Below are 21,192 nucleotides of genomic sequence, written 5' to 3' on the forward strand. Positions count from 1 at the left end.
AGAAACTAGGATGATTTAAGAAAACAATCTGTTGATCTGCTTGGTCTCTCTTTTCTCCTGTCTGTCTCTTTCAGGACTGAATGTTGATCCCCTGTTGCATTATGGGAGTTGTAGTCCCTAGCCAATCGCACCAAGCGGATTCTGACCCCGACTGGAGCGAAGAACTCACCACATGAATGCATGCACAAACACACACACACAAACACACACACACCCTGGCGCTGTACGCTGCAGGTGGACGTTGGTCTCCAGGTGAAGCTGTCATGTATTTAAGAAGCCCCGCCCCCTCACACACCTCAAGCCACGCCCCCTGGCTGCTTCAGGAAGCCTTCTGATTGGCCGACTGACTCAGGTGTGCTCCTGACTGACAGTTCGAGAACCTACCGAGAAGCTTTTATTATGAAAATCTGCTTCCTGCCTCCATCGCTTGCGCAGCCAAAGCTCAGCCAGTATTTACCCATGATGCAACAGGAAGTGCCATAGAGCTCGGAGGAAGCAGGTCTGATCCTGATGGTCAGCTCTGTTGGAGTGAACTTTGACCTCAGTCTGCTGTGGTAGACGCTCTACAGGAGAGCCCTTCAAAATAAAAGCCCTGGTCGGAGTAGGAAGCTGTTGGGATGGACTCTTATTTTGAAAGGAAGTCTTCAGTGGTAGACACTAGTTTCACCTGTTTGTTATATTTTCTTCCACTTCCCGTCACATTTTTGGACTGGGTCGGTTCTGCTTGGCAGGTTCAGAATCTCGGCGATCCATTTCGACCATCAGAACATCAGCCTGTCTCACCTGGGCCCGTCACCATGGCAACTGATCCTGATGCATGTTATCTGGATCTGCGGTAAGAGAGCCAGATTCTCACCTGGATCTGTTGCCATGGTAACTGGCAGTAACTGATGGTACCGGGTCAACTGAACAGGAAGTGGTTCCTGTTGGGTCAGTTGATTCAGGTGAACCCGCCTGCTGGAACCGATCCTTCCTGTTCTTTATTCTGGAAAAACTGTTTTTATTTAAGGAACTTTGTTGACCTTTGACCTCTGACCTCATTTCTGTATTTATGGCCTCAGACTGAACCAGCACGCCCCCTGGTGTCCGGTTTTATTTTCTCACCTTCATCACTGAACTTTATTAAAATGAAGAAACAAACAACTTTCTTCTTCTCTGGTTTATTTGTTTGTCTGATTACATCACGATGACATCAGCTTTAATAAAATCAACCTGAGATGACGTCACCACGGCAACGATCGCTACGAGGCAGGGCAGGAGTCCGGCGTGACACCCGACAGGAAGTGGGCAGAGCTGAGGTGGAGAGGGAGGTTCAGGTGAGAGCGGGCGAGCCGCAGGTTCCTCAGGCAACCTCTGAACCCGGAGCGGACGCTCAGGCAGTTCTGCTTCACGCCGGCTGGAGGAGGGAGACAAACGGGTCAGAACCAGTGATGGCATAGTTAATTTAAAAAAGTAACGTTAATCGGATTCCTGATTACTTCTTGGAAAAGTTACTTAGTTAGATTACTGATTACTTGATTTGGAAAGTAACTAAGTTGCATTAACAGTAACTTTTTTAGTTACTTTCAGCAGCTGCTAATAACAACACCTGTGAATATAACATTGATCTTTGCCAAAACTTAATTGTAAGTTATTTTATAAAGTAAACATTTTGTCTCCACTGATAAGGAAGAACTGAAGGGAAGATTGTTTACTGGTTACTGCAGTACAAAAAACTTTAGTAATGTTTGTTTTTGTGTTTCTATTATCTGGAAAACTATAAATAGGATTTTACGGTTTAGTTGCACAACTTTACGGACTGTTTTCACGTTTATTGCACTGTTCATATCAGTCTCCATGTATTATTAATACATGGAGACTGTATTAATATTAATATTTTCAACTTAACATTAATAAAGACTGTCTTTATTACCTGTTTAATTTAGTCTTTACCTGATTAATAAAGACACAGCGGGGCGGATCATCCGGGTCGGATCTCAGGGAGAGTCCGACTAAAACTACCTGGATGTCAGAGACGTTCTGGGGTTTATTATGTGTCTCTGCAGAACAACTTCATGTTCAGAAACGAGCCCAAAGCCGCTTATAATAATCAGACTTGGCCACAGAAACTCAAAATAGTTCCTGTTGATCCAGCAGCAAAATGCATCTCGTCTCCATTGTTTGTTTTTGTGGCATAGAAACGGCGCTGACCACCAGGAAAAACATTACCAAAGAAAATTGCAACACAGCTATTTGGATAAGTAACTTTAATCTGATTACTGGATTTGAAATAGCAACGCGTTAGATTACTCATAATACTGACATCACTGGTCAGAACCAGAACCAACAGAAACGGGTCAGAACCTGGTGCTCAGCAGCTGCTCTCACCTGGAACCCCGCCCAGATAGACGGGGTTGTTGGTCTCGGCAGAGGTGGATTGTGGGTAGGGGTTAGCGGCGCTGTACTGTGTTCCGTCCACGCGCAGCGTCAGGCCGTGCTTCGTCTTTCTGGCCACCAGGTGGTGCCAGAGTCCATCGCAGAGCACGGGGCCCGTGGAGCGCAGCGCCACGCGGCCCGCCCCGTTGTTCACATTGAACACCACCTGAGGAGAGAGAGGGCCTCGTCTGAGTGCCGTTACCATGGCTACACCTGTCTTTACCTTAGCCGCTCGGGCTCACCTGTCCGTCCACCATCTCCAGGCCGACGGCGTCCACCTTGGCGCTGCTGATGCCCAGGACGACGCCTTCTGATTGGCTGGTCCGGAACTCCAGAGACACCGCCATGTCAGCGCCGACCTTATACCCATCATGCACTGCAGGGACAAACAGAGGCTCACCTGGGTGTCTGCTCAGGACCGAACCCACCCCGCCACCCCTCACCAGCGTCCAACCAGAGACACCCTGGACTGTCCTCTACTGCTCAACCCAGCAGGAGAAGAAGAGCTGGAGGACTCACTGAGCTCAGCGTGTCCACTGCCGTTGAAATAACTTCCTGTCTGATCCTTGGTGAAGCAGGAAGTGACATCATGCTGTGAGAACGGCTTGGACAAATCCAATATGGTACCGTTGAGACTGACAGACCGAAGACAACCTTGGAGACTGCTGCTGACCTGAAGGACAGACATGGGGACAGCTTCAGTCAGGTCCAGCTCACTTGAACTCGGTAGACGTTTGCATGTCTCCGGGCAGATCTCCACTCTGCTGGCTCTTGATTGGTGTAAAATGTGTGTGATGTCATGAGGGGACGTACGCCGATCCTCCGGCCGTTCACACCAGCAGGTAGCCCTCCGAGGAACAGCATCCTGTCCACGTCCATGTGGTTCCCTTTGATTGAGGCGGTGGCGGGACGGGAGCCGTCCACCGTCAGGGACACAGACCTCCGGCTCACCTCGGCGCTCACCTGAGAGACGGACGAACAGGGCAGGGTTCAGATCCCGGTCCGGCTCTGGACCCTGAATTCGTCCTTCTGGAGATTGACTCACAGAGTGCCAGTGTCCATCGTTGACGGCGGTGGACAGGACGGAGGCGGGGCCTTTCCCCAGGTCGGCGGACAGCCTGACCCGTCCCCCTCTCAGACCGAGGACGACAAAGTCCATCTGCTTGGCGTCGGACAGGAGGAGCATGAGGCCGTCCAGAGCCCGGCTTCGAACCGACAACCTCACCGACACACTGACAACCAAGAGACACGACACAGCAGAGCGGCATCAGAGAATCTGGGGACGCAACTCAAACACCCCCACCCTGTCGTCATGGAGACCAACCTCTTCCTGAAGGCGCCGGGGTTGATGAGGAAGGTCATGTGACTGTGGCTGGACGAACCAAACTGCGCCGCCGACAGCAGGAAGGATGCTTCCTGCTCCGCTGCACACTTCAACACAAACCAATCACCAGCCTTAGATAACCGACCAATCAGCACGCAGCTCACATCTGCATCGCTAGGAAACACCGTGCTTACTGTTAGCGCTGCAGCTGTCAGGGCGCTCAGGTGTGTGGGGGGAGTTAAAGACAGGAGTGCAGGTGTCGACTCAACGTCCGGGTCATCAGGTAGCACAGCCCCCGCCGTGCTCCGCTCCAACAGGCAGCTGTTAAGCTCCGCCCCCTTGTACCTGACTGCAACCGATAGGTCCACAAGCCTGCAGACCACAACCATTAGCCAATCAGAGACAGCGGGCGGCGGCTCGGTGAGAGACAAGGACTTACGCTCCGCCCACCACCAGGTGATGGATGCAGCCTCTGAAGCTCTGGGATGAAACTCGCAATCTGATTGGCAGACGGGACTCCTTCTCTGGCGGGAGCCCACCAATGAAGAGAGAGGATGGGGTCAGCCGAGAAAAGCCTCCAAGCATCAGAGATGCCGATTTCAGGTGCTCGTCGTCCACCTGGAGGGACAGAGACCTGGCGACGGGGACAAGGCTTGTTCAGGTGCGACCGTCGGCAAGTGCAGGGGATTGTTTCCATGGCAACACATACTTCCTGTTGACAGTCATAATAACTGAGTGTTCGCTTCCATCACCGAATGATCCTCCACCAGACTTCAATACTTTAACCTTCAGAGTGGCTCCGCCCACATCCCCAAGCTCCGCCTCCACACCACCTGAGACCAGGTGAAGGGACAGGAAGTACTGTGGACAGAGAGGACAGCAGGTGACCACTCTGCATCATTGGTGCATCACATGACCTGAGTAGGTCTCACCTGTCTGACAGCTCGGTCGTCACTGAAGGCCGCCAACAACACTCCTGATTGGTTGTTGGAGGAGAAGGTAAAGAGAAGCTCCGCCTCCTGAGCGAATGATGGAGGAGCGATTTGGACGAAACCTCCAGACAACAGAGAGACGCTCCGCACCGCCTGGTGATAAACAACAGATCAAGTTATTGACTCCTGTAAGGAACCGAATCTAACTCCAGGTAACGGACCTTCAGAACGCAACCCTTCCGGACTCCGAATGCGTCCCTCAGCAGGTCAAAGTTCGAACGAGCAATCTCCACATTCTTTATACAGCCAACGTATGCCCGGGACACCACCTGTCGCCTAGCAACCACAGAGACGGTCAGGTGAGGACAGAATAGATGTCCACATCGTCTCATGTGATCTTCTGCTAACCCACCTGATCGCTCTGGATGAAGGAAACCCTCCGATGTAGATGGGGTCCAGGTCATAGCGGTTCAGGTCCGAAGCGGTTCCTGGAGACTCGGCCTCCAAAACCTCCTTCTCCGATGATTGGCCTGCCGCCATGACGGACAGGTAACCTGGACAGAGCCGGAGTCCCCAGTCAGCAGGACGTCCACCTGAAGCAGTCGGCCGCTGGGTTCCTGGATCTACCTTTGCGCTTGTTCCTCTGCAGGGTGACCTTGAACCAAACTCCAGTGTTGTACTTCCTGTTGGAGGTCTGGACCAGAGCCCCCGAGCCCAGGTCAAACGCCAGACGGACATGACCCTCAACCAGTTCTAGAGACAGGAAGTCCCTCTGAAGGAGACAGGAAGTGAAGTCTTTGTGTGTGTCCCTCCAGAGTAAAAGCCTTGGATGTTTGTGTGTGTGGTACCGAGTTGTTGGAGGCCAGGTAGAGCAGCAGTCCACCTGGAGACAGAGTCTTAAACAGCAGGACAACGGAGGTGGATGTGGCTTTCAGAGACTTCTGGACCACAGAGAACCCTGAGCCATCAAAGTAGAAAGATGTCTCCTCTGCTTGGGGACTGGGACACATGCACGTGGACGGAGACAGGTGAGAAGGAGCTCGGTGCCGTTAAGCGCGTTGTGTTGATCTGAAATTTACCTGCTGAAGCAGCCTCCACACCGGCCCTCCCGACTGACGTAGCTCCACAGGCCGATGTTCCGCTCGTTCAGCGAAGCTTCCCCCAGGCATCCCTGGAAGGAGGACGAGTGCAGCCCTGCAGGACGCTGCCGTAACACACGCAGTTATCACCTGACAGTCCTGACACACACCTGTCCACCTGACAGAGGGCTACCTGAGTGAGAGCTCCCATTCCTCCGATGTGAATCACCGTGTTTCTGTCAATGTCCAAAACTCGCGATGATCCTGGAGAAGAGGACGTCACTGCTGGCAGAGGAGCCGACCCAGAGTCCAGCTGTCGGACGGACAGAGCGGCGTGCGCCCCGAACCTGATGACATCACAGATGACATCAGTCAGACGGAAGGAGTCAGAATCCAGATCTGTTCAGAGGTTTCCTACCGCGTAGCGTTGATTTTGGTCCATCGGTTGTTGGCGATGTCTGTTTCAGGAAACTGCAGTCGGGTTGTTCCAGAACCCAGGTTCCACAGCAAGGAAACCTTCCCATGATGCATCTCTACTGCCAGGAAGTCCACCTGAACCAAGAACACAGCAGGCTTAGGTCGCAGAATGAATCCTGATGGGTGTGTGTGTGTGTGTGTGTGTGTGGCTGTACTGTGGTGTTGCTGCCCAGGTAGAACAGCAGGTTGGTTGGACGGGAAGTCTTCAGAACCAGACTCATAGTGTTGACGTTGCTGGACTGAACCGGCGGTTTGTAGGATCGGACGCAGTTTCTGTCTGCCTGGACCGCTACCTTTATCTGATGACATCACAAACACATCAACTTCCTCACAACAACGCAGCGACACCTAGTGGTGAAGTTGCAGATGAACATGTTCCTCTTGCATGATGAGGATGGTTAGCATTGAACCGGATGGATCAGGACCAAATGGAGAACCTCAAGGATCCATTTCAGGAACAACAAGGTTCAGAACTGAAACGTTTGTTCGTCTCTATGCTGATGAGACTGTTGTTTACTATTGTGATAAATCTGAACATATTCTATATTTAATGTTGTCAAATCCAACTGCTTTTTATTTGGACAAAACAGCAGGAAGTGGTTTTCTAACAGACAGGAAGTGCCATGAAGTTTACTGTCCTTTTAGCCAATCAGAGGTCAGTTTTAGTCATACAGAGTGTACCCTTCTTGATTTTTATAACTGATAGGAACAATTCTGGATTTTTTGTTTTGTTGCTGCCAGTTCAGACCAGCTCTCTGAACTGGTCTGAACTGGTCTGAACCTTAACCAGTCTACCAGGGTCTGGGTGTGAAGCTGTCTAAACCAGTTTAAACCACCATAACCCAGTATAGACCAGTATAGACCAGTATAGACCAGTCCGTACCGACGCCGCCTGTCTTCTGGCCTGATCGATCAGTTCTCTGATGTCCGACAGATTCCTGCTCAGGGTTTCTCCCAGCATGCTCAGCGGCTTCAGTCTCTCCAACAGCTGCTGTGTGCGATGCTCCGCCTCCTCCAGCCTGCGCTGCACCTCATTGGCTGAGCAAACAGGAAGCAGGAAGTGTTATCTCCCTGCTCAGTTTTGTCGTTTTGAACCGGGTCGGCGAAGTCTCACCTGTAGCCTGGGCCCGACCCATCAAGCCGTTGGTCTCCCTCACTGTGATGTGGGTCTTTCCCACCACAGAAGAAGAGTTCTGCAGCTGCAGCCGGAGTCCCTGCAGCCTCAGCAGCGCCCCCTGCAGCCCGGAGCGAGCCTGTTCAGCCTGGAGCTGAGCCAGCCTGGAGGAACCTGCAGCAGACGGTCGTTCTCCATGACGCCACCATCACCATCACCATCATCATCATCCAATCACCACGCAGAACCATCATCAGGTGACTCACCTGGAGGAAGCTGCTGCAGCTCTCTGATTGGCTGATGGAGCAGACGGCTGCAGTTCTCCACGCCGTCTCTGGCCAGTTGCAGTTTGGTGGTTGCCATGGAAACACTGGCCTGCGTCTCTGAGGACAGGAAGACATTTTGATGAGCTGCTGATGTTTTCTGGCTGTTTCTAGAAGGGATGGGTTCTGTTTGACCAATGACAAGAACCAGTCAGAACCAGAGAAGAACCCAGTCAGAACCCAGTCAGAACCAGGTGTACCATGTAGCTTCTGGTAGGGGCATCAGAACTTCTTGACCTCTGACCCAGGTCCAGTTCCCAACACACCTTCAGCCATGGCGTTGACCTGCCGACTCTCCTCTAGGACCCTGGAGGAAACCTTCAGCCTGACTCCGCCCTCCGCTGCCAGCGTCCGCTCCGATTGGCCGGTCTGAAACACAGAGCGGTCAGGTCAAGCGGCTCCTCCAAGGCCCGGAGCTCTGCTGCTGGGACCAGTACCAGGTGGAGGGCGAGCGAGGCAGCGATCAGGCCTGATCCAGCTTCCTTGTGGGCGGAGCCAACCCGATGGATGACGTCATCATCCAGGAGCGCCGAGGGAGCGAGGCTTTGGGACCCGTTGACCACTGACATCATGGAGCTGAAGGACGAAAGGTTTTAATAAAGAACCCCCCCACACACACACACACACACACACTCTCATCACCTATGCAGCGAGTGGGCGTGGCTCTGCAGCTGGTGGGCGTGGCCTTCGGCTCGGTGAACGCTTTCCAGAGCGCTGTTGGTTTTCAGGCCGATCAGCAAAACTTCCACGTGTTTCCTGAGCGCCGGACGCAGCTGGTCCAGCTGGCTGGCCAGCAGCTCCACCTGCTGGACAGGTAGAGGCAGCGCATCAGTCACCGCCGCCGCCGGCTGCAGGTCATCTGGTGGGCGGGGCGTCTCACCGCGCTGCGGTTGGTCAGTTGGGCGCTCAGACTGACGGCATCCTCCTGCAACGTCTGACCGTCCTCCATCAGCTTGTGAACCGACACCAGTGCAGAACTCAGGTTCTGCCGGGCCGCCTGGCTCACACAGAACCAGAACCGGATCACATGACTGCCGGACGAAGGTCACATGACCCACCTGTCTGCTGCTGGGCCTCACCTGAAGGTGGCGCTGCAGGGCGCCTGCAGCATCAAGGAGCTTCTCTGTCTCTGAGTTTCGCTCTGCCGCCTCGCCAAGAGGAACTCGCGCATGCTGCAGCGTTGTCATGGCAACGCCCAGGGAGTCGCTGAGTGGGCGGAGCCTGTCTTCACCTGCAGGCGACCTGGACAGAAAGTCCATCTGCAGCGAGCGGAGCAGAGCCTGGGAGAGGCTGCAGACACAGAGAAACTCACACAGCCTCTGATTGGTTTAAACCCGGGGGGCAGAGCCACGACACCCACCTGAGCTCCTGATTGGCTGCCGACCTGGCGGCTGTCAGGTTGATCCCTCTGAGACGCTGTAGTCTAGACTCCGCCTCCTCCAGACGGCCGGCGGCGTCCTCAGTCAGCTCATCGTCATTGGTCAGGTTCAGAAGCCCCGCCTCCTTCTGCAGCACTGAACCAATCAGATCACTGGTATTAGAGTGCTGAGGAGTGAATACTTCCTGACTCGGACCGCTGCACCCAGGTGAGGATGACGAGGTAAAGATTTCTAGTGATTATTATTATTACTAATAATAATAATAACTATTATTATTGTTATTTATTCATGTTTTTTATTATTATTCCTGGCCCTGCGGTCGTTCTTTACCCTGAATCTCGTCTTGCAGGCTGCTGACTCTCTGCAGCAGCAGCTCACTGAGGGACCAGCTGTTGTTGGTGGAGGTGAGAAAATCCCTGAGGCTCCCAGACAGACGTGTCACCTGACCAATCAGAACAGAGACCACCATCATCACCTGACCCCTGACCTTTCATGTCTAGAAGTTAACCTGATCTGCCTGACATGGAGCTTCCTCCTGCTGGTGGTCATAATGTTCTGGCTGGTTGTCTCCAGGGTGGTGAGGTGTGTCTACCTGCTGCTGCAAAGCGCTGAGGTCAAAGGTCAGGTGATGCAAGTCCTCATCCAGTCTGGACAGGTGAGACGCTCCAGTTCTGTTTGGAGAAATGCTCACCTGGACACAGCAGGACACGCTTCAGTCCAGCAGAGACTCGGGTCGACTCGGAACCACTGGGCTTCCTGGAACCCGAGTCTTAAACACTCGGACCCGGTCGCCGTTTACCTTGAAGTCTTTGGTCCGGTTCTCCAGCAGCACCAGCTGGCGGTACGGCGCCATGGCGACAGCGCTCAGGTTGACAGACAGGAAGTGGTCGTTAAGGCGGTCCAGGTCGTCAAGGAGAACGGCGCTGCAGCCATCTTCACACGCTGGTGAGAAGAGACGCAGCTGGTACCTCACGGCGCTGACACCTGTGTGTGAGGGTGTGTGTGTTGGGGGCAGTTACTCACACACACACTGCTCTTGCTGCAGGGCGTGGCGCTCCTCACACTGGTCACATGACCGACCTCTGACCCCAGGCTTGCACTGGCAGCGTCCTGTGAGGTCATCACACACCTGATGGAGGGAGCCCCACCCACTGCAGCCGCACGGCAGACAGAGCCCGCCTGGCGTGGTGGGGTTACCATGGTAACCAGGAGAGCACCTGCAGGAAGCAGAGCCCCATGACATCACAGCGGGTGAGTCATGTGACATCAGCAGGCGTAAAGACTCACCTCTCACAGCGTCTGCCTTCATATCCTGTCAGACAGGAAGTGCAGCGGAAACCTCCGGCGGCTGAAACGCAGGAGGAACTGAAACTGGAGAGGAGACTCGTTAGGACTTGAGGTAAAGGACTCGGGTAAGCGCCAGTGAATGGTGCAGTTTACCTGTTCTCCACCAGGGGGCAGGCACACGGAGAGCAGTCACTGATGGAGCCGCTGACGTTTCCATAGTAACCCGGGGAGCAGACGTCACATCGCCGCCCGCTGGTGTGATGCTGGCAGTCCTGAAAGTTTAAAGATTCATCACCAGGAGGCGCTCTTTCTGAAAGACTCGCGTTCACCCCAAGTCAACCTGAACTCGGACGTTACCTGACAGTCTCCTGTCTCCGGGTCACAAGTCACACTGTGGTTGTTGCAGCGACATGGAAGACATGGACGCACCGTCATGGTCTTCAGACTCTGAGCAGGAAGTTCTGACTGAGGCTGGCGGAAGAAACCCGCCGAACAGACCTGCAGAAAAACGAGTCAGAGAGACGGGTCAGGAAAAAGAACTGATCTGATCCAGATGAGTTCTCTCTGTTGGCTTCATCGAAACCTTCATGTTGGACTTTGGACCCACCAGGAACCAGATCCTTTAAAGAACCGTCTCCTTTAGTTTTTGACATAATGACTCTACTTGGCAAACGGACCAGGACCAACAGAGACGCCTTTCAAAATAAAACACTTCATATAAACTAGAATGCTGTCATATTGGATGTTCTGAAGATGGATCAGGATTACCATCAGGGATTTCTGGCACTAGGCTTGTTTCTCTTGATCCAGTTCTTTTTGGAAGTTCTGATGGTTCTTCATGATGTCATAACAGGAACCTCATTGAAAAGGTTTGATTTAACCAATCAGATTTCTGACATTATCGTCAAATGTTTGATGGTCTGGTGTATGTAAACTTCTGAGTTGTGATGAACCCAGGAACCAATCAGCCTCATTGACGGCAGGGAGGAAAAAGGTTCAGTCTTTATGTAAAGATCTGCCTGAACTGTTTGTGGTGATTCCTGCAGCTCAGTGTTGGATAAATCACTCTTTACGCTGATGACATCCTGCTGTTTTTATCCAAATTCAGTTGTTGTAAGCTTGATTTTTCTCTAGTTTTTGTCTGGAATCATTATTTCTGGTCTGAAAACATTTCCCTAGGGTATCCTTCTGAAGCTGTGACCGGACTTGGTCGGGTTCTGATGAAGTTCTGAGGGGTATCAATAATGATTACCTGACAGGACAGGCCGCTGTATCCTGGTGGACAGAGACACGACTCGATAAGTCTGGCCTTTTCCTGGGAAGAGTCTGACTCCGCCCTCACAGCCGTCTCCATGGTGACGTTAGAAATCCTTCATGAAAGAAGAGGAAAGTGATGTCACAGTGAGTGTGTGTGTGTGTGTGTGTGTGTGTGTTGGTTTACCTGCTCTGCTGGAGCTCAGTTCCATACGAGGCCTTTATGAGGACGTCCTGGACATTACTGAGGACGGACATAAAGTCCGCCCGGGTCACTGCCCTCTGAGATACCGAGTTGAAATATTTCCACGTATGCTGTGAAATAGAACCAATAAGAACCAGAACCAGTCAGAACCAGAACCGGTCAGAGCCGGAACCAGTCACCTCTTGAGTTGTTTTGAAACTGATATTACACAGGATGCCTTGCTGCCCTACCTCCGTCAGCCTGATGTTGTGCTGAGTGACGATGCCGTTGCTAGGGGCAACCACATCAGTGAATATGGTGTGTTTCCTCAGGGTCCCGCCCCTCATGAGCACCTGAGGCTCCTGATTGGACAGTCCTGAGCCGTCCTCAGCGTAGAAAGTGATGATGTAAGAGAGCAGGCCGCCGTACGACATCAACTGCACAGAAAAGGGCGGGTACTTCAGCCGGTACACATAACCGGGCGGGTACTTCAGTTGATACACATAACCGGGCGGGTACTTCAGTCGGTTCAAAGTAACCTGATCAGAAGCAAACAGGTTACTGTACCTGGTTGCCTTCAGTCTGGGGGGGAAGCCTCCAGTAGAGGGGGCCAGCGAACCCACTACTGTTTAACTGGCGCGTGTCGAGCAGCATGTCGCCGCCCTGCTGGTAGACTCCAGATACTACACTCTGCTGACTGGACAGGCTGACCAATGACAGAACAGGACCCAGACCGACCTGCAGGGAGGAGACATGGTGGTTGTAGTCCATCTGTGAACTGCAGAAATAAAAGCTAATAATAATATGTATTATTATTATAGCATTGGTGTTGTACTGATCCATTATTGGTCCGGTATTGGTGCAGTACTCACAGGGACTCGGGTCAGCCCTCCCTGCTCCTCACAGTCTTTGCTGAGTCCAGAACAGAAACAGTCAGAACATCCGTTGGGGTTCTGGTCGGACAGAGCGAACCAGCCAGAAACACACTCCTCACAGCGCCGACCCGACACGCCGGCCTGGACGGACATCAAACAGGAAGTAAAGGTCTGACTGGCTGCATCAATTGACCTGGAGCCGGTTCTGGTTCTTACCTTGCACACACACTCTCCAGACCTTCTGCACTCACACACGCTGAGCGTTTTATTGCAGAACGTCTCGTTGGTTCCTGCCAAGTCGCAGTCGCACGCTGAGCATGCTGGGTAACCATAGTAACCAGGTGCACAGCGGTCACATGATCTGCCAGAGAAACCGTCCCTGCAGCGACACTCTCCACTGAGCAGGTGGCACCGGGGGGCGGAGCTTCCTGCTGCGCTGCAGCTGCAAGGCTGCAGGGACACAGGGGGTTACGGCTGCTCACCTGTCACAGGTGTGTGTGTGTGTGTTTGAGTTTACCTTGCACCCTGTGCTGAGGTCGTGACCCCAGTAGCCTGTCTCACACCTGTGGCAGGTGTCTCCCTCTGTGTTAGGGGGGCAGGTGCACTCTCCGCTGTCGGGGTCACAGTTTCCCCCCGTGTGATCACAGATGCATGCTAGGAGATCAGAAAGCAACCAATGAGACAGCAGAATGGCAACCGCTCGCTGACACGCCTTCACACCTCTCACCTGTGCAGTTTCTGCCATGGTAACCGTAGTAACCATGACTGCAACGATCACACTTGTCTCCAGCTACGCCCTCGGTGCAGCGGCACCGCCCATCCTGGTCACATGACTCAGAGACAGATCCTGATTGGCTGCAGCCGCAGGGCAGACAGCCACGCCCACTCTGCAGTCCGAAGAACCCCGACTGAGAAAGGAGCATTTAGCTGAGTGAGGGTGTGGGTTGGGGTGTGTGTGTGTGTGTGTGTGTGTGTGTGTGTGTTACCTGGCAGCGGTCACAGGTGCGTCCCGTCACATTCTCTCGGCACACACACTGACCTGTTGTGATGTCACAAACACTGGAGGAAGAGCCGTTGACATCACAGCCGCAGTCTGCAAGAACAAGCCCCGCCCACTGTCAGTGATGTCACACATAGCCCCTCCCCCCTCCAGCCTGTCAGACAGAACTGAGGGAATAGGCACTCACCTTTGCAGTCCTTGGCGATGACTGCGTCGCCATAGTAACCAGGACGGCATGCCTCGCAGTGTTTTCCTGCTGTGTTGTCAAGGCAACGCAGACACTCCCCGGTCACAGCGTCGCAGTAACCAGCCTCGCTCACGTTAACGTTACCGTTACATTCACAGCTAACACAGGCCCCGCCCACCACCTGCGGGTTACCGTAGAAACCACTGGCACACCTGGACAGGAGCAAAAGGACAAACAGGAAGTCTTTCTGAGGGATCAGCGGCTGCACCTGGGAACACCTGAGACCCTCACCTCTCACAGTTTGACCCCGCGTAGCCGGGCTGGCACCGGTCACATGACACCTGACCCGACGACTCCACCACACAGGTAGGACTGAAACTGGAGAGCACAGGTGAGACCGGAGGAGACAGGTGAGACGGTCTGCTTCAGGTGGGACTCACCTGTTGGACGGCTCCGTTAGAGGACACGGACAGAGCCGGCAGTCACCGTTGGTCGGGTTGCCATAGAAACCAGGAAGGCAGAGTTCACAGTGGGGGCCGGTGGTGTTGTGGCTGCAGCCCTGAGGCGGACAGGTCAAAGGTCAGCTGGCTGCAGGTGAGGCTCGGCTGCTGCTGATTGGTCCAGACTCACCTGACAGACTCCAGTGATGTCACAGTGGGCGGAGCGGCCGCCGCACTCACACTGCATGCAATTCCCTCCGAACAGAACCGCCCCGACCCGGTAGAACCCAGGGAGGCACGACTGGAACACACAAGCCAGGTTAGTCCGGTCCGGACCGGTACCAGGACCAGAACCGGACGATCAGATACCTGCTGACCTCACAGGAGGTTCCGCTGTAACCGGCTGGACATTCACACGTCTCCACGGCGACCGCCCGAACTCCAGAACCTGAGCCAGAACTGGCAACATACAAAGAGACCGAACCGAGCCTGGAGAGCAGAACCAGACGAGACGGACAGCGTTTGTCCTGAGGGGTCCAGCAGAACCTCCTCCAGACCCGTCAGAACCATCAGAAAAAAATCAGAACCATCAGAACGTGTCCTCACCGTATCGGTCCTTCAGTGGAAGTGTTCAGATGGACCCGGACCGACAGGCGGGTCAGGTCTGTCAGAACCAGCAGCAGGTCGTGTCGTGTTACCGGGCCTCCGGTTCGGTCGTCTACGAACCGGTCCGGGTAAATCTCCATAGCGACGGGTTGCTCTGCCAGCGGCGAGAGGAAGAGGAGCAGAGGAGGCGAGAGACGAAGAGTCTGGCCGTTACCCTGGAAACAAGGCACCCAATCGTTACTGGTTAGTCTCCAGGTGCGGAGGCGGGCTCTAGCTCACCTGCATGATGACATCAGTGAGGACAGGTAGGGTCTGGTCCCGGTTGTCCGGGGCGACGTCGTAAACCACAGAGGAGACGAGCCGTCCCCCGAAGGACAGCAGCTGCAGACAGCAGAGATTCAGAGGACAAGACCACCAGAACCAGCGGCGGGTCAGACCTAGCTCACCTTGTTGCCAAGGAAACGGTGGGGCGCCGCCCATACCAGCCTGTGTTTGTGTGCGACGGTGGAGGACGCATTGCTGGGGACGCCAAGGTCGTTTCCATGGACATCCAGAGCAGCTTGGATGGGGTCAGAAGGTCGGAGGACAGCGTCTGAAAGAACCACCTGGACAGAGAAACCTCCATGTCAAGGTGAGACGGGTCAGATCCAGGCTCAGGTGAGGTGTGTTACCTGCGTGACGGACCAATCAGAACTCTGACAGACATCAGAAACACCAAAGCAGAAACAGTCGGTGCAGCCCAGAGGGTTCTGCTGCTGCAGGTTGTAAAAGCCCGGTTTGCACTGATCACAGTGAACCCCCATCACGTTCACCTGAGGAGCAACCGCAGGTCACAAGGTCACAAGGTTACCGGAGTCCTCGGACCACTGCTGGTGTCAGGGCTTACCTTGCAGGTGCAGGAGCTGCACGGGTCGCTGTTGGTGCTTCCTGCCAGGTTGCACTCACAGCGAGTGCAGGCGGGAAAATCCCTGAACCCGAACGCACAGCGGTCACAGCGCCGACCCGAGAACCCGTTCTTACACTGGCACTGACCCGCGGACACACCTGGACACACGGACCGCCGCCATCAGAGCCCCTGCAGGGCTCCGCTGCTGGAAGTCGGGTCAAGCATCAGGACCGGTTGGAGGAACCTACCTGGTTCTGTGTCGTCTCTGCGGCAAACCGATGATCTGGATCCTCTCAGGTCGCAGCTGCACTCCACACAGGGAAAGTCAGAGTACGGAGACGCCTGCACACATTATGACCAGCAAACCATTAACAGAACCATCGGAACCACTGGAAGCTCCGACCCAACGGCCTCAGCACCGCCGGTACCTCGGCCGGTCTGTAGTATCCGTCCCTGCAGTTCTCACAGTTGGTCCCAGTTGTGTTTTGCTGGCAGTCGACACAGACTCCGCCCCCCTGACGGACGCCATGACGGTTTAGGCTGAGGCCGAGGTCAGAGACGGTCTGGTTGTAGAAACAGTCGCTGGCTTTGTTGTGACAGTTACACTCTGAGAGGGACAGGTAGAGACAGGTAGAGACAGGTAGGGACAGTTAGAGACAGGTAGGGACAGGTAAGGACAGGTAGGGACAGGTAAGGACAGGTAGGGACATGTAAGGACAGGTAGGGACAGGTAGAGACAGGTAGGGACAAATGAAGACCAAGACTGTAATCGTCCTTAATGGGGAATCTTCTGCTGTCTTTTAAGGTGTCTCACTTTCACAGGTGTTTCCTTCAGAGAGGGTTCCTGGTTGCCATGGCAGCTGATGGTAACCACGGCAACACTCGTTACAGTTTTCCCCACAGGTGTTGTGCTCACACACACACTTCAGTTTCTGTGAAAAGACAGACAGAGGAGTTGAGCTCACCTGTCTGACAGTGTCCAGGTGCGATCTGAGCAGTTGTAGGTGTGCTGTTACCTTGGTAACCGGGTCCAGCGGGCAGCTCTGGGCATGTCCGTAGCAGATGCACATCCCGCCTACAGAGATGTCCTTGATGGAGTAAAAATACTGGGAAGAGAGCAGACAGGTGAGACCAGAGACGCTTCCTGTGCCGCCGGTCGGACCGCCGCCCGTCTTACCCTCCGGGTCACGATGGGGTCGACGTCCCGCGGGTCGTGGACGCTCAGCGTCATCAGATCGGCATTCAGCGTTCTGATTCTCTGAAGCCTCACTCTGATGTAACGAGCCGATGTAAAGTTCAAGAGGTCAGGGGTCAAATCATCTGCTCCAGGACGACCGTTGATCAGAGAGGTGTGGATCTGTGAGACAGGTAGAGACAGACGGTTACAGACAGACGGTTACAGACAGACGGTTACAGACAGACGGGTCACAGACAGACGGTTACAGACAGACGGGTTACAGACAGACGGGTCACAGACAGACGGTTACAAACAGACGGTTACAGACAGACGGGTTGCAGACAGACGGTTGCGGACAGACGGTTGCGGACAGACGGGTTACGGACAGACGGGTTACAGACAGACGGTTGCAGACAGATGGGTTACAGACAGACGGTTACAAACAGACGGTTACAGACAGACGGGTTACAGACAGACGGTTACAAACAGACGGTTACAGACAGACGGGTTGCAGACAGACGGTTGCGGACAGACGGTTGCGGACAGACGGGTTACAGACAGACGGTTGCAGACAGACGGGTTACAGACAGACGGGTTGCAGACAGACGGTTGCGGACAGACGGTTGCGGACAGACGGTTACGGACAGACGGTTGCGGACAGACGGTTGCGGACAGACGGTTGCGGACAGACGGTTACGGACAGACGGTTGCGGACAGACGGGTCACAGACAGACGGGTTACAAACAGACGGTTACAAACAGACGGGTAGACAGCCTGTCTCACCTCTCCGTGCTCCAGTGGGTTCAGTCTGGAGTAGTAGGACGTACAGATGACCTCGGTGTCGGTCTTGTAGGTCGGCGGTCCAAATCTTGGTGTGATGTTGTAGCGATGCAAACACTCCGAGTCACTGATAGCGTAGTACTGCCAGGGGTCAAAGGTCACACCATCCAGAGAGTGTTCAAGGATCCAGTTACCTGACAGGTGTTCAGAGATGAGCAGGTAAACGGACAGGAGGACAGACAGGTGAACAGTCGCCAGGTGCTGCTCTCACCTGGTCGTGGAGAATTGGCTGCTTTGATGATGATGTAAGCAACCTGAAATATCTGAACAGGTAAACAAAGTCACATGACCTGGAGGAATCAGGTTACCTTGGCACCAGAGCTCTGGAGCACTCAGCAGGCTAATATTTCAATGCTAAAGTTTTGATGCTAATCTATTAATGCTAACATGATAATATTTAAATGCTAACACCTTTCAGGCTTACTTTTTGATGCTAATATCAATGCTGATGTTTCGATGCTAACCTTTCAATAATTACATTTCCATGCTAAAGTCTCAATGCTAACATTTCCATGCTAAGCTCACGTAATCTCAGTGCATTTCAGAAAGCAGCATTAGAGGAAGGCTAACAGAGGCTCAGGTTACCATGGTGACTGGATACCTAGTGTGGAGGTTTTGTGGTTCTTGTTCTGACCTGGTTCAGGTCCAGGGTGATGGTGACCCAGTGAAACTGACGGCCGTTCTTGATGCTCGGACTCTGCCACCACTGATTGGTTCCATCAATAGCGTTGGTGATTGGATGACGCTCTGCAAACAGAGGAGGGGGTGTTACTTCCTGTCAGCTTAGGCCCCACCCACTGGGTCCAGCCCAGTAGAACCAGACCTAGAGGTTCTGGTGGTTCTTACCTTTAGTGAGGACAGAGTTGGCATCACATCTGGGGCAGTGTGGGTTCTTGATTCTACGACCCGGAACGTGTTCCACCAGCTTGCAGTAAACCTCTGGTTCTGGGTCCCCACAGGTGGCGTTGCTGCTGATCTCTGCGTTACTGGCCAGGTTGAAGATGGCCGGGAACAGGCCTGGACCACAGAACCAGAACTGTTAGGAGCTGTTAGGAGGGACGGACCTCAGAGGATCATGTGACCCCAGAGGACCATGTGACCCCAGGGGACCATGTGACCCCAGAGGAACATGTGACCCCAGGGGACCATGTGACCCCAGAGGACCATGTGACCCCAGAGGAACATGTGACCCCGGGGGACCATGTGACCCCAGAGGAACATGTGACCCCAGAGGACCATTTGACCCCAGAGGACCATGTGACCCCAGAGGAACATGTGACCCCAGAGGACCATTTGACCCCAGAGGACCATGTGACCCCAGGGGACCATTTGACCCCAGAGGACCATGTGACCCCAGGGGACCATTTGACTCTGTGTTGAATCAGCAGCTTCTTTTTTCTCTTTCCTTTTTAAAGTTTTCCTGGTTGAACTTTTTTAATGTGAAAGTGACCCGATGTTAGGATGTCCGTCAGACCCGGTATGCGAACCAGAACCAGAACCGCTTTGCAGTAAAGCCAGTTAGAACAGAGAGATTAGCAGCTGCAGAGGAACCTTGAGCAGAGAGCAGGTTCTGTTTGGACTGACTGAGAGCAGACTGTTGTGTCTGGTTCCTGAGGCTCACCTTGAACTAACCAACCAGAACCAGAACCAGAACAGAGCAGCAGCAAGGGGGAAGGGGGAACTATTCACACCCTGGGAGGCTGAAATGATTTTTCTGGCAGAGCTGAGGCTTGAGAACGGATTCAACTTTATTAATGAATCAAATTCAAAACTGCATTACGGATTCCAGAGGGAGACGAAATTCAGTCAAATCATATCAAATCATATCAACTCATATCGTATCATATCATATCATATCATGTCATATATCATATCATATCATATCAACTCATATCGTATCATATCATATCATATCATGTCATGTCATGTCATATCATATCATATCATATCATATCATGTCATATCATATCATATCATATCATATCATATCATGTCATATCATATCTTCTGTCTCCTGATGAAGTTTCACAGCAATATGTCCTGGAAGACTCAGCAGCTCTGCTGACCCTCCTCCTTTGCTTTTGCTCCATCTGGTCGTAAATGTTGAAAACATTTTATTTTCAGGTGTTTGAGGCTGGAAGCCTCTTGACCATCATCTTGTTGACCATCATCATCCTCCTGACCATCATCATCCTCCAGCCTGGAGTGAAACATCTGCAGGGTATGAATACTTCTGAGTTCTGCTGGACTTGTTAGCCGCCTTCAGCAGAACAGAACGAAGGTCACATGACTGGAAGGAGAACCAATCAGCAGCAAGCAAGGTCATCGACTCAGCTCCTGTCCACTCTTAGTTCTGATTGGACCTGGATGTGTTTGGTACCGATCCGGTTCGATTCGGACCTGCTGCCCCTAGCAGACAAAGCGGGTTCCAACCAATCAGAGAGGACCTCAGTCCACGTCCACCCTGACCTCTGACCCCCTCCCCCATAGAGGCCCACTCAAAGCTCTGTGGGGGAGGGGCGGGGTGAGCGGGGGAGGGCGGCCGATCGATCAGAGCTGATCACCAATCAAAGCTAAATTTAGCCATATTTGGTCCTACTTCCTGCTTCACCTCAAAAAGAAACACATAGTTCAGCAAGACCCAAGAATAAAACCCAACAGAACCAAATAAAATGCAGTAAAACCCGGCAGAACCCAGTAAAACTTCTGAAAGGAAAAGTCTGACCTCTGTGCTGAGCTGCAGCCCGCTCCATCAGAACCACCATCAGCAGCAGCAGAACCTTCATCTTCACCAGAACCCGGCGGTCCAGCAGCGAGAATGAAGCTCAACTGCAGCTGAACCAGAACCGAAACAGAACTGGACCAGAACTGGACTTTCAGAGACACAAGTGGAGCTGAACTGTTAACTGGGAGAGAGGAAGCAGCTCAGAGGAATGTGTTTCTGCAGAGACTGCCCCCAACACACACACTCACACACACACACCCCCACACACACACACACACACTGCCTGCCTCCATTCATTCAGCACCATGTGGGGCCGGGCTGTACCATCTGACCCGATGGAGGGGGGTTTGGTTCTGAGCCTCTGTCCTCCTGCAGGGGGCGCCGCCCAAGAGGTTCTGCAGAACCTAAACCAGGAGGTCAAAGTCCAGTCCTGGAGGCCCGGTGTTCTGAAACGCTTAGATGAGCCTCTGCTGCTTCACCTGAACAGAATAATGAGGTCATGAAGGTTCTGGAGAACCTTAAGGTTCTGCAGAACCTAAACCAGGAGGTCAAAGTCCAGTCCTGGAGGCCCGGTGTTCTGAAACGCTTAGATGAGCCTCTGCTGCTTCACCTGAACAGAATAATGAGGTCATGAAGGTTCTGGAGAACCTTAAGGTTCTGGAGAACCGATCCACACCAGGAGGAGGAA

General features: G+C 53.4%; 2 protein-coding genes across 9 annotated transcripts in view; one reads left to right on the forward strand and one right to left on the reverse strand.

Moving 5' to 3' along the window:
• LOC114136600 (protein 4.1-like) overlaps positions 1-1,136 on the forward strand; it is a 14,152-nt gene extending 13,016 nt beyond the window's left edge. For all 3 annotated transcript variants that reach the window (XM_028004667.1, XM_028004668.1, XM_028004666.1), the window contains one exon: positions 75-1,136. Coding sequence is in view for 1 of the 3 variants with exons in the window: in XM_028004668.1 (XP_027860469.1) it covers positions 75-80 (6 nt within the window). In the remaining 2 variants the exon portion in view is untranslated. The remainder of the gene's footprint in view (positions 1-74) is intronic.
• The window catches only part of lama1 (laminin, alpha 1), a 27,441-nt gene extending 6,424 nt beyond the window's left edge, over positions 1-21,017 (reverse strand). The window contains exons 1-64 of one of the 6 annotated variants that reach the window (XM_028004658.1): positions 20,505-21,017; positions 18,626-18,796; positions 18,414-18,526; positions 17,991-18,042; positions 17,723-17,913; positions 16,940-17,119; positions 16,779-16,868; positions 16,577-16,694; positions 16,191-16,369; positions 16,011-16,104; positions 15,763-15,920; positions 15,548-15,688; positions 15,323-15,481; positions 15,156-15,257; positions 14,877-15,091; positions 14,648-14,759; positions 14,461-14,571; positions 14,271-14,389; positions 14,122-14,208; positions 13,831-14,042; positions 13,630-13,736; positions 13,371-13,551; positions 13,161-13,297; positions 12,860-13,093; positions 12,641-12,784; positions 12,336-12,506; positions 12,020-12,205; positions 11,772-11,899; positions 11,583-11,700; positions 10,688-10,828; positions 10,484-10,602; positions 10,331-10,414; positions 10,067-10,260; positions 9,843-9,985; positions 9,636-9,734; positions 9,374-9,485; positions 9,025-9,178; positions 8,744-8,954; positions 8,545-8,661; positions 8,307-8,467; positions 8,102-8,240; positions 7,931-8,033; positions 7,608-7,790; positions 7,342-7,515; positions 7,111-7,265; positions 6,383-6,526; positions 6,169-6,302; positions 5,944-6,097; positions 5,751-5,875; positions 5,520-5,670; positions 5,299-5,443; positions 5,084-5,225; positions 4,893-5,007; positions 4,672-4,824; positions 4,449-4,600; positions 4,179-4,373; positions 3,934-4,111; positions 3,740-3,846; positions 3,461-3,647; positions 3,229-3,378; positions 2,935-3,088; positions 2,658-2,791; positions 2,368-2,581; positions 1,145-1,396 (exon numbers count right to left, since the gene is read on the reverse strand). In XM_028004658.1, coding sequence (XP_027860459.1) covers positions 1,242-1,396; positions 2,368-2,581; positions 2,658-2,791; positions 2,935-3,088; positions 3,229-3,378; positions 3,461-3,647; positions 3,740-3,846; positions 3,934-4,111; positions 4,179-4,373; positions 4,449-4,600; positions 4,672-4,824; positions 4,893-5,007; positions 5,084-5,225; positions 5,299-5,443; positions 5,520-5,670; positions 5,751-5,875; positions 5,944-6,097; positions 6,169-6,302; positions 6,383-6,526; positions 7,111-7,265; positions 7,342-7,515; positions 7,608-7,790; positions 7,931-8,033; positions 8,102-8,240; positions 8,307-8,467; positions 8,545-8,661; positions 8,744-8,954; positions 9,025-9,178; positions 9,374-9,485; positions 9,636-9,734; positions 9,843-9,985; positions 10,067-10,260; positions 10,331-10,414; positions 10,484-10,602; positions 10,688-10,828; positions 11,583-11,700; positions 11,772-11,899; positions 12,020-12,205; positions 12,336-12,506; positions 12,641-12,784; positions 12,860-13,093; positions 13,161-13,297; positions 13,371-13,551; positions 13,630-13,736; positions 13,831-14,042; positions 14,122-14,208; positions 14,271-14,389; positions 14,461-14,571; positions 14,648-14,759; positions 14,877-15,091; positions 15,156-15,257; positions 15,323-15,481; positions 15,548-15,688; positions 15,763-15,920; positions 16,011-16,104; positions 16,191-16,369; positions 16,577-16,694; positions 16,779-16,868; positions 16,940-17,119; positions 17,723-17,913; positions 17,991-18,042; positions 18,414-18,526; positions 18,626-18,796; positions 20,505-20,565 — 9,249 coding nt within the window. In that variant the 5' untranslated portion in view covers positions 20,566-21,017 and the 3' untranslated portion in view covers positions 1,145-1,241. Of the gene's footprint in view, positions 1-1,144; positions 1,397-2,367; positions 2,582-2,657; positions 2,792-2,934; positions 3,089-3,228; positions 3,379-3,460; positions 3,648-3,739; positions 3,847-3,933; positions 4,112-4,178; positions 4,374-4,448; positions 4,601-4,671; positions 4,825-4,892; positions 5,008-5,083; positions 5,226-5,298; positions 5,444-5,519; positions 5,671-5,750; positions 5,876-5,943; positions 6,098-6,168; positions 6,303-6,382; positions 6,527-7,110; positions 7,266-7,341; positions 7,516-7,607; positions 7,791-7,930; positions 8,034-8,101; positions 8,241-8,306; positions 8,471-8,544; positions 8,662-8,743; positions 8,955-9,024; positions 9,179-9,373; positions 9,486-9,635; positions 9,735-9,842; positions 9,986-10,066; positions 10,261-10,330; positions 10,415-10,483; positions 10,603-10,687; positions 10,829-11,582; positions 11,701-11,771; positions 11,900-12,019; positions 12,206-12,335; positions 12,507-12,640; positions 12,785-12,859; positions 13,094-13,160; positions 13,298-13,370; positions 13,552-13,629; positions 13,737-13,830; positions 14,043-14,121; positions 14,209-14,270; positions 14,390-14,460; positions 14,572-14,647; positions 14,760-14,876; positions 15,092-15,155; positions 15,258-15,322; positions 15,482-15,547; positions 15,689-15,762; positions 15,921-16,010; positions 16,105-16,190; positions 16,370-16,576; positions 16,695-16,778; positions 16,869-16,939; positions 17,120-17,722; positions 17,914-17,990; positions 18,043-18,413; positions 18,527-18,625; positions 18,797-20,504 lie in introns of those variants that run through there. The other 5 variants (XM_028004659.1, XM_028004657.1, XM_028004660.1 and 2 more) reach the window with 5 other exon arrangements.
• Between the last annotated feature and the right edge of the window lie 175 nt (positions 21,018-21,192).

This window comes from Xiphophorus couchianus, chromosome 21 (genome assembly GCF_001444195.1).
Source record: "Xiphophorus couchianus chromosome 21, X_couchianus-1.0, whole genome shotgun sequence".
NCBI lineage: Eukaryota > Metazoa > Chordata > Actinopteri > Cyprinodontiformes > Poeciliidae > Xiphophorus > Xiphophorus couchianus.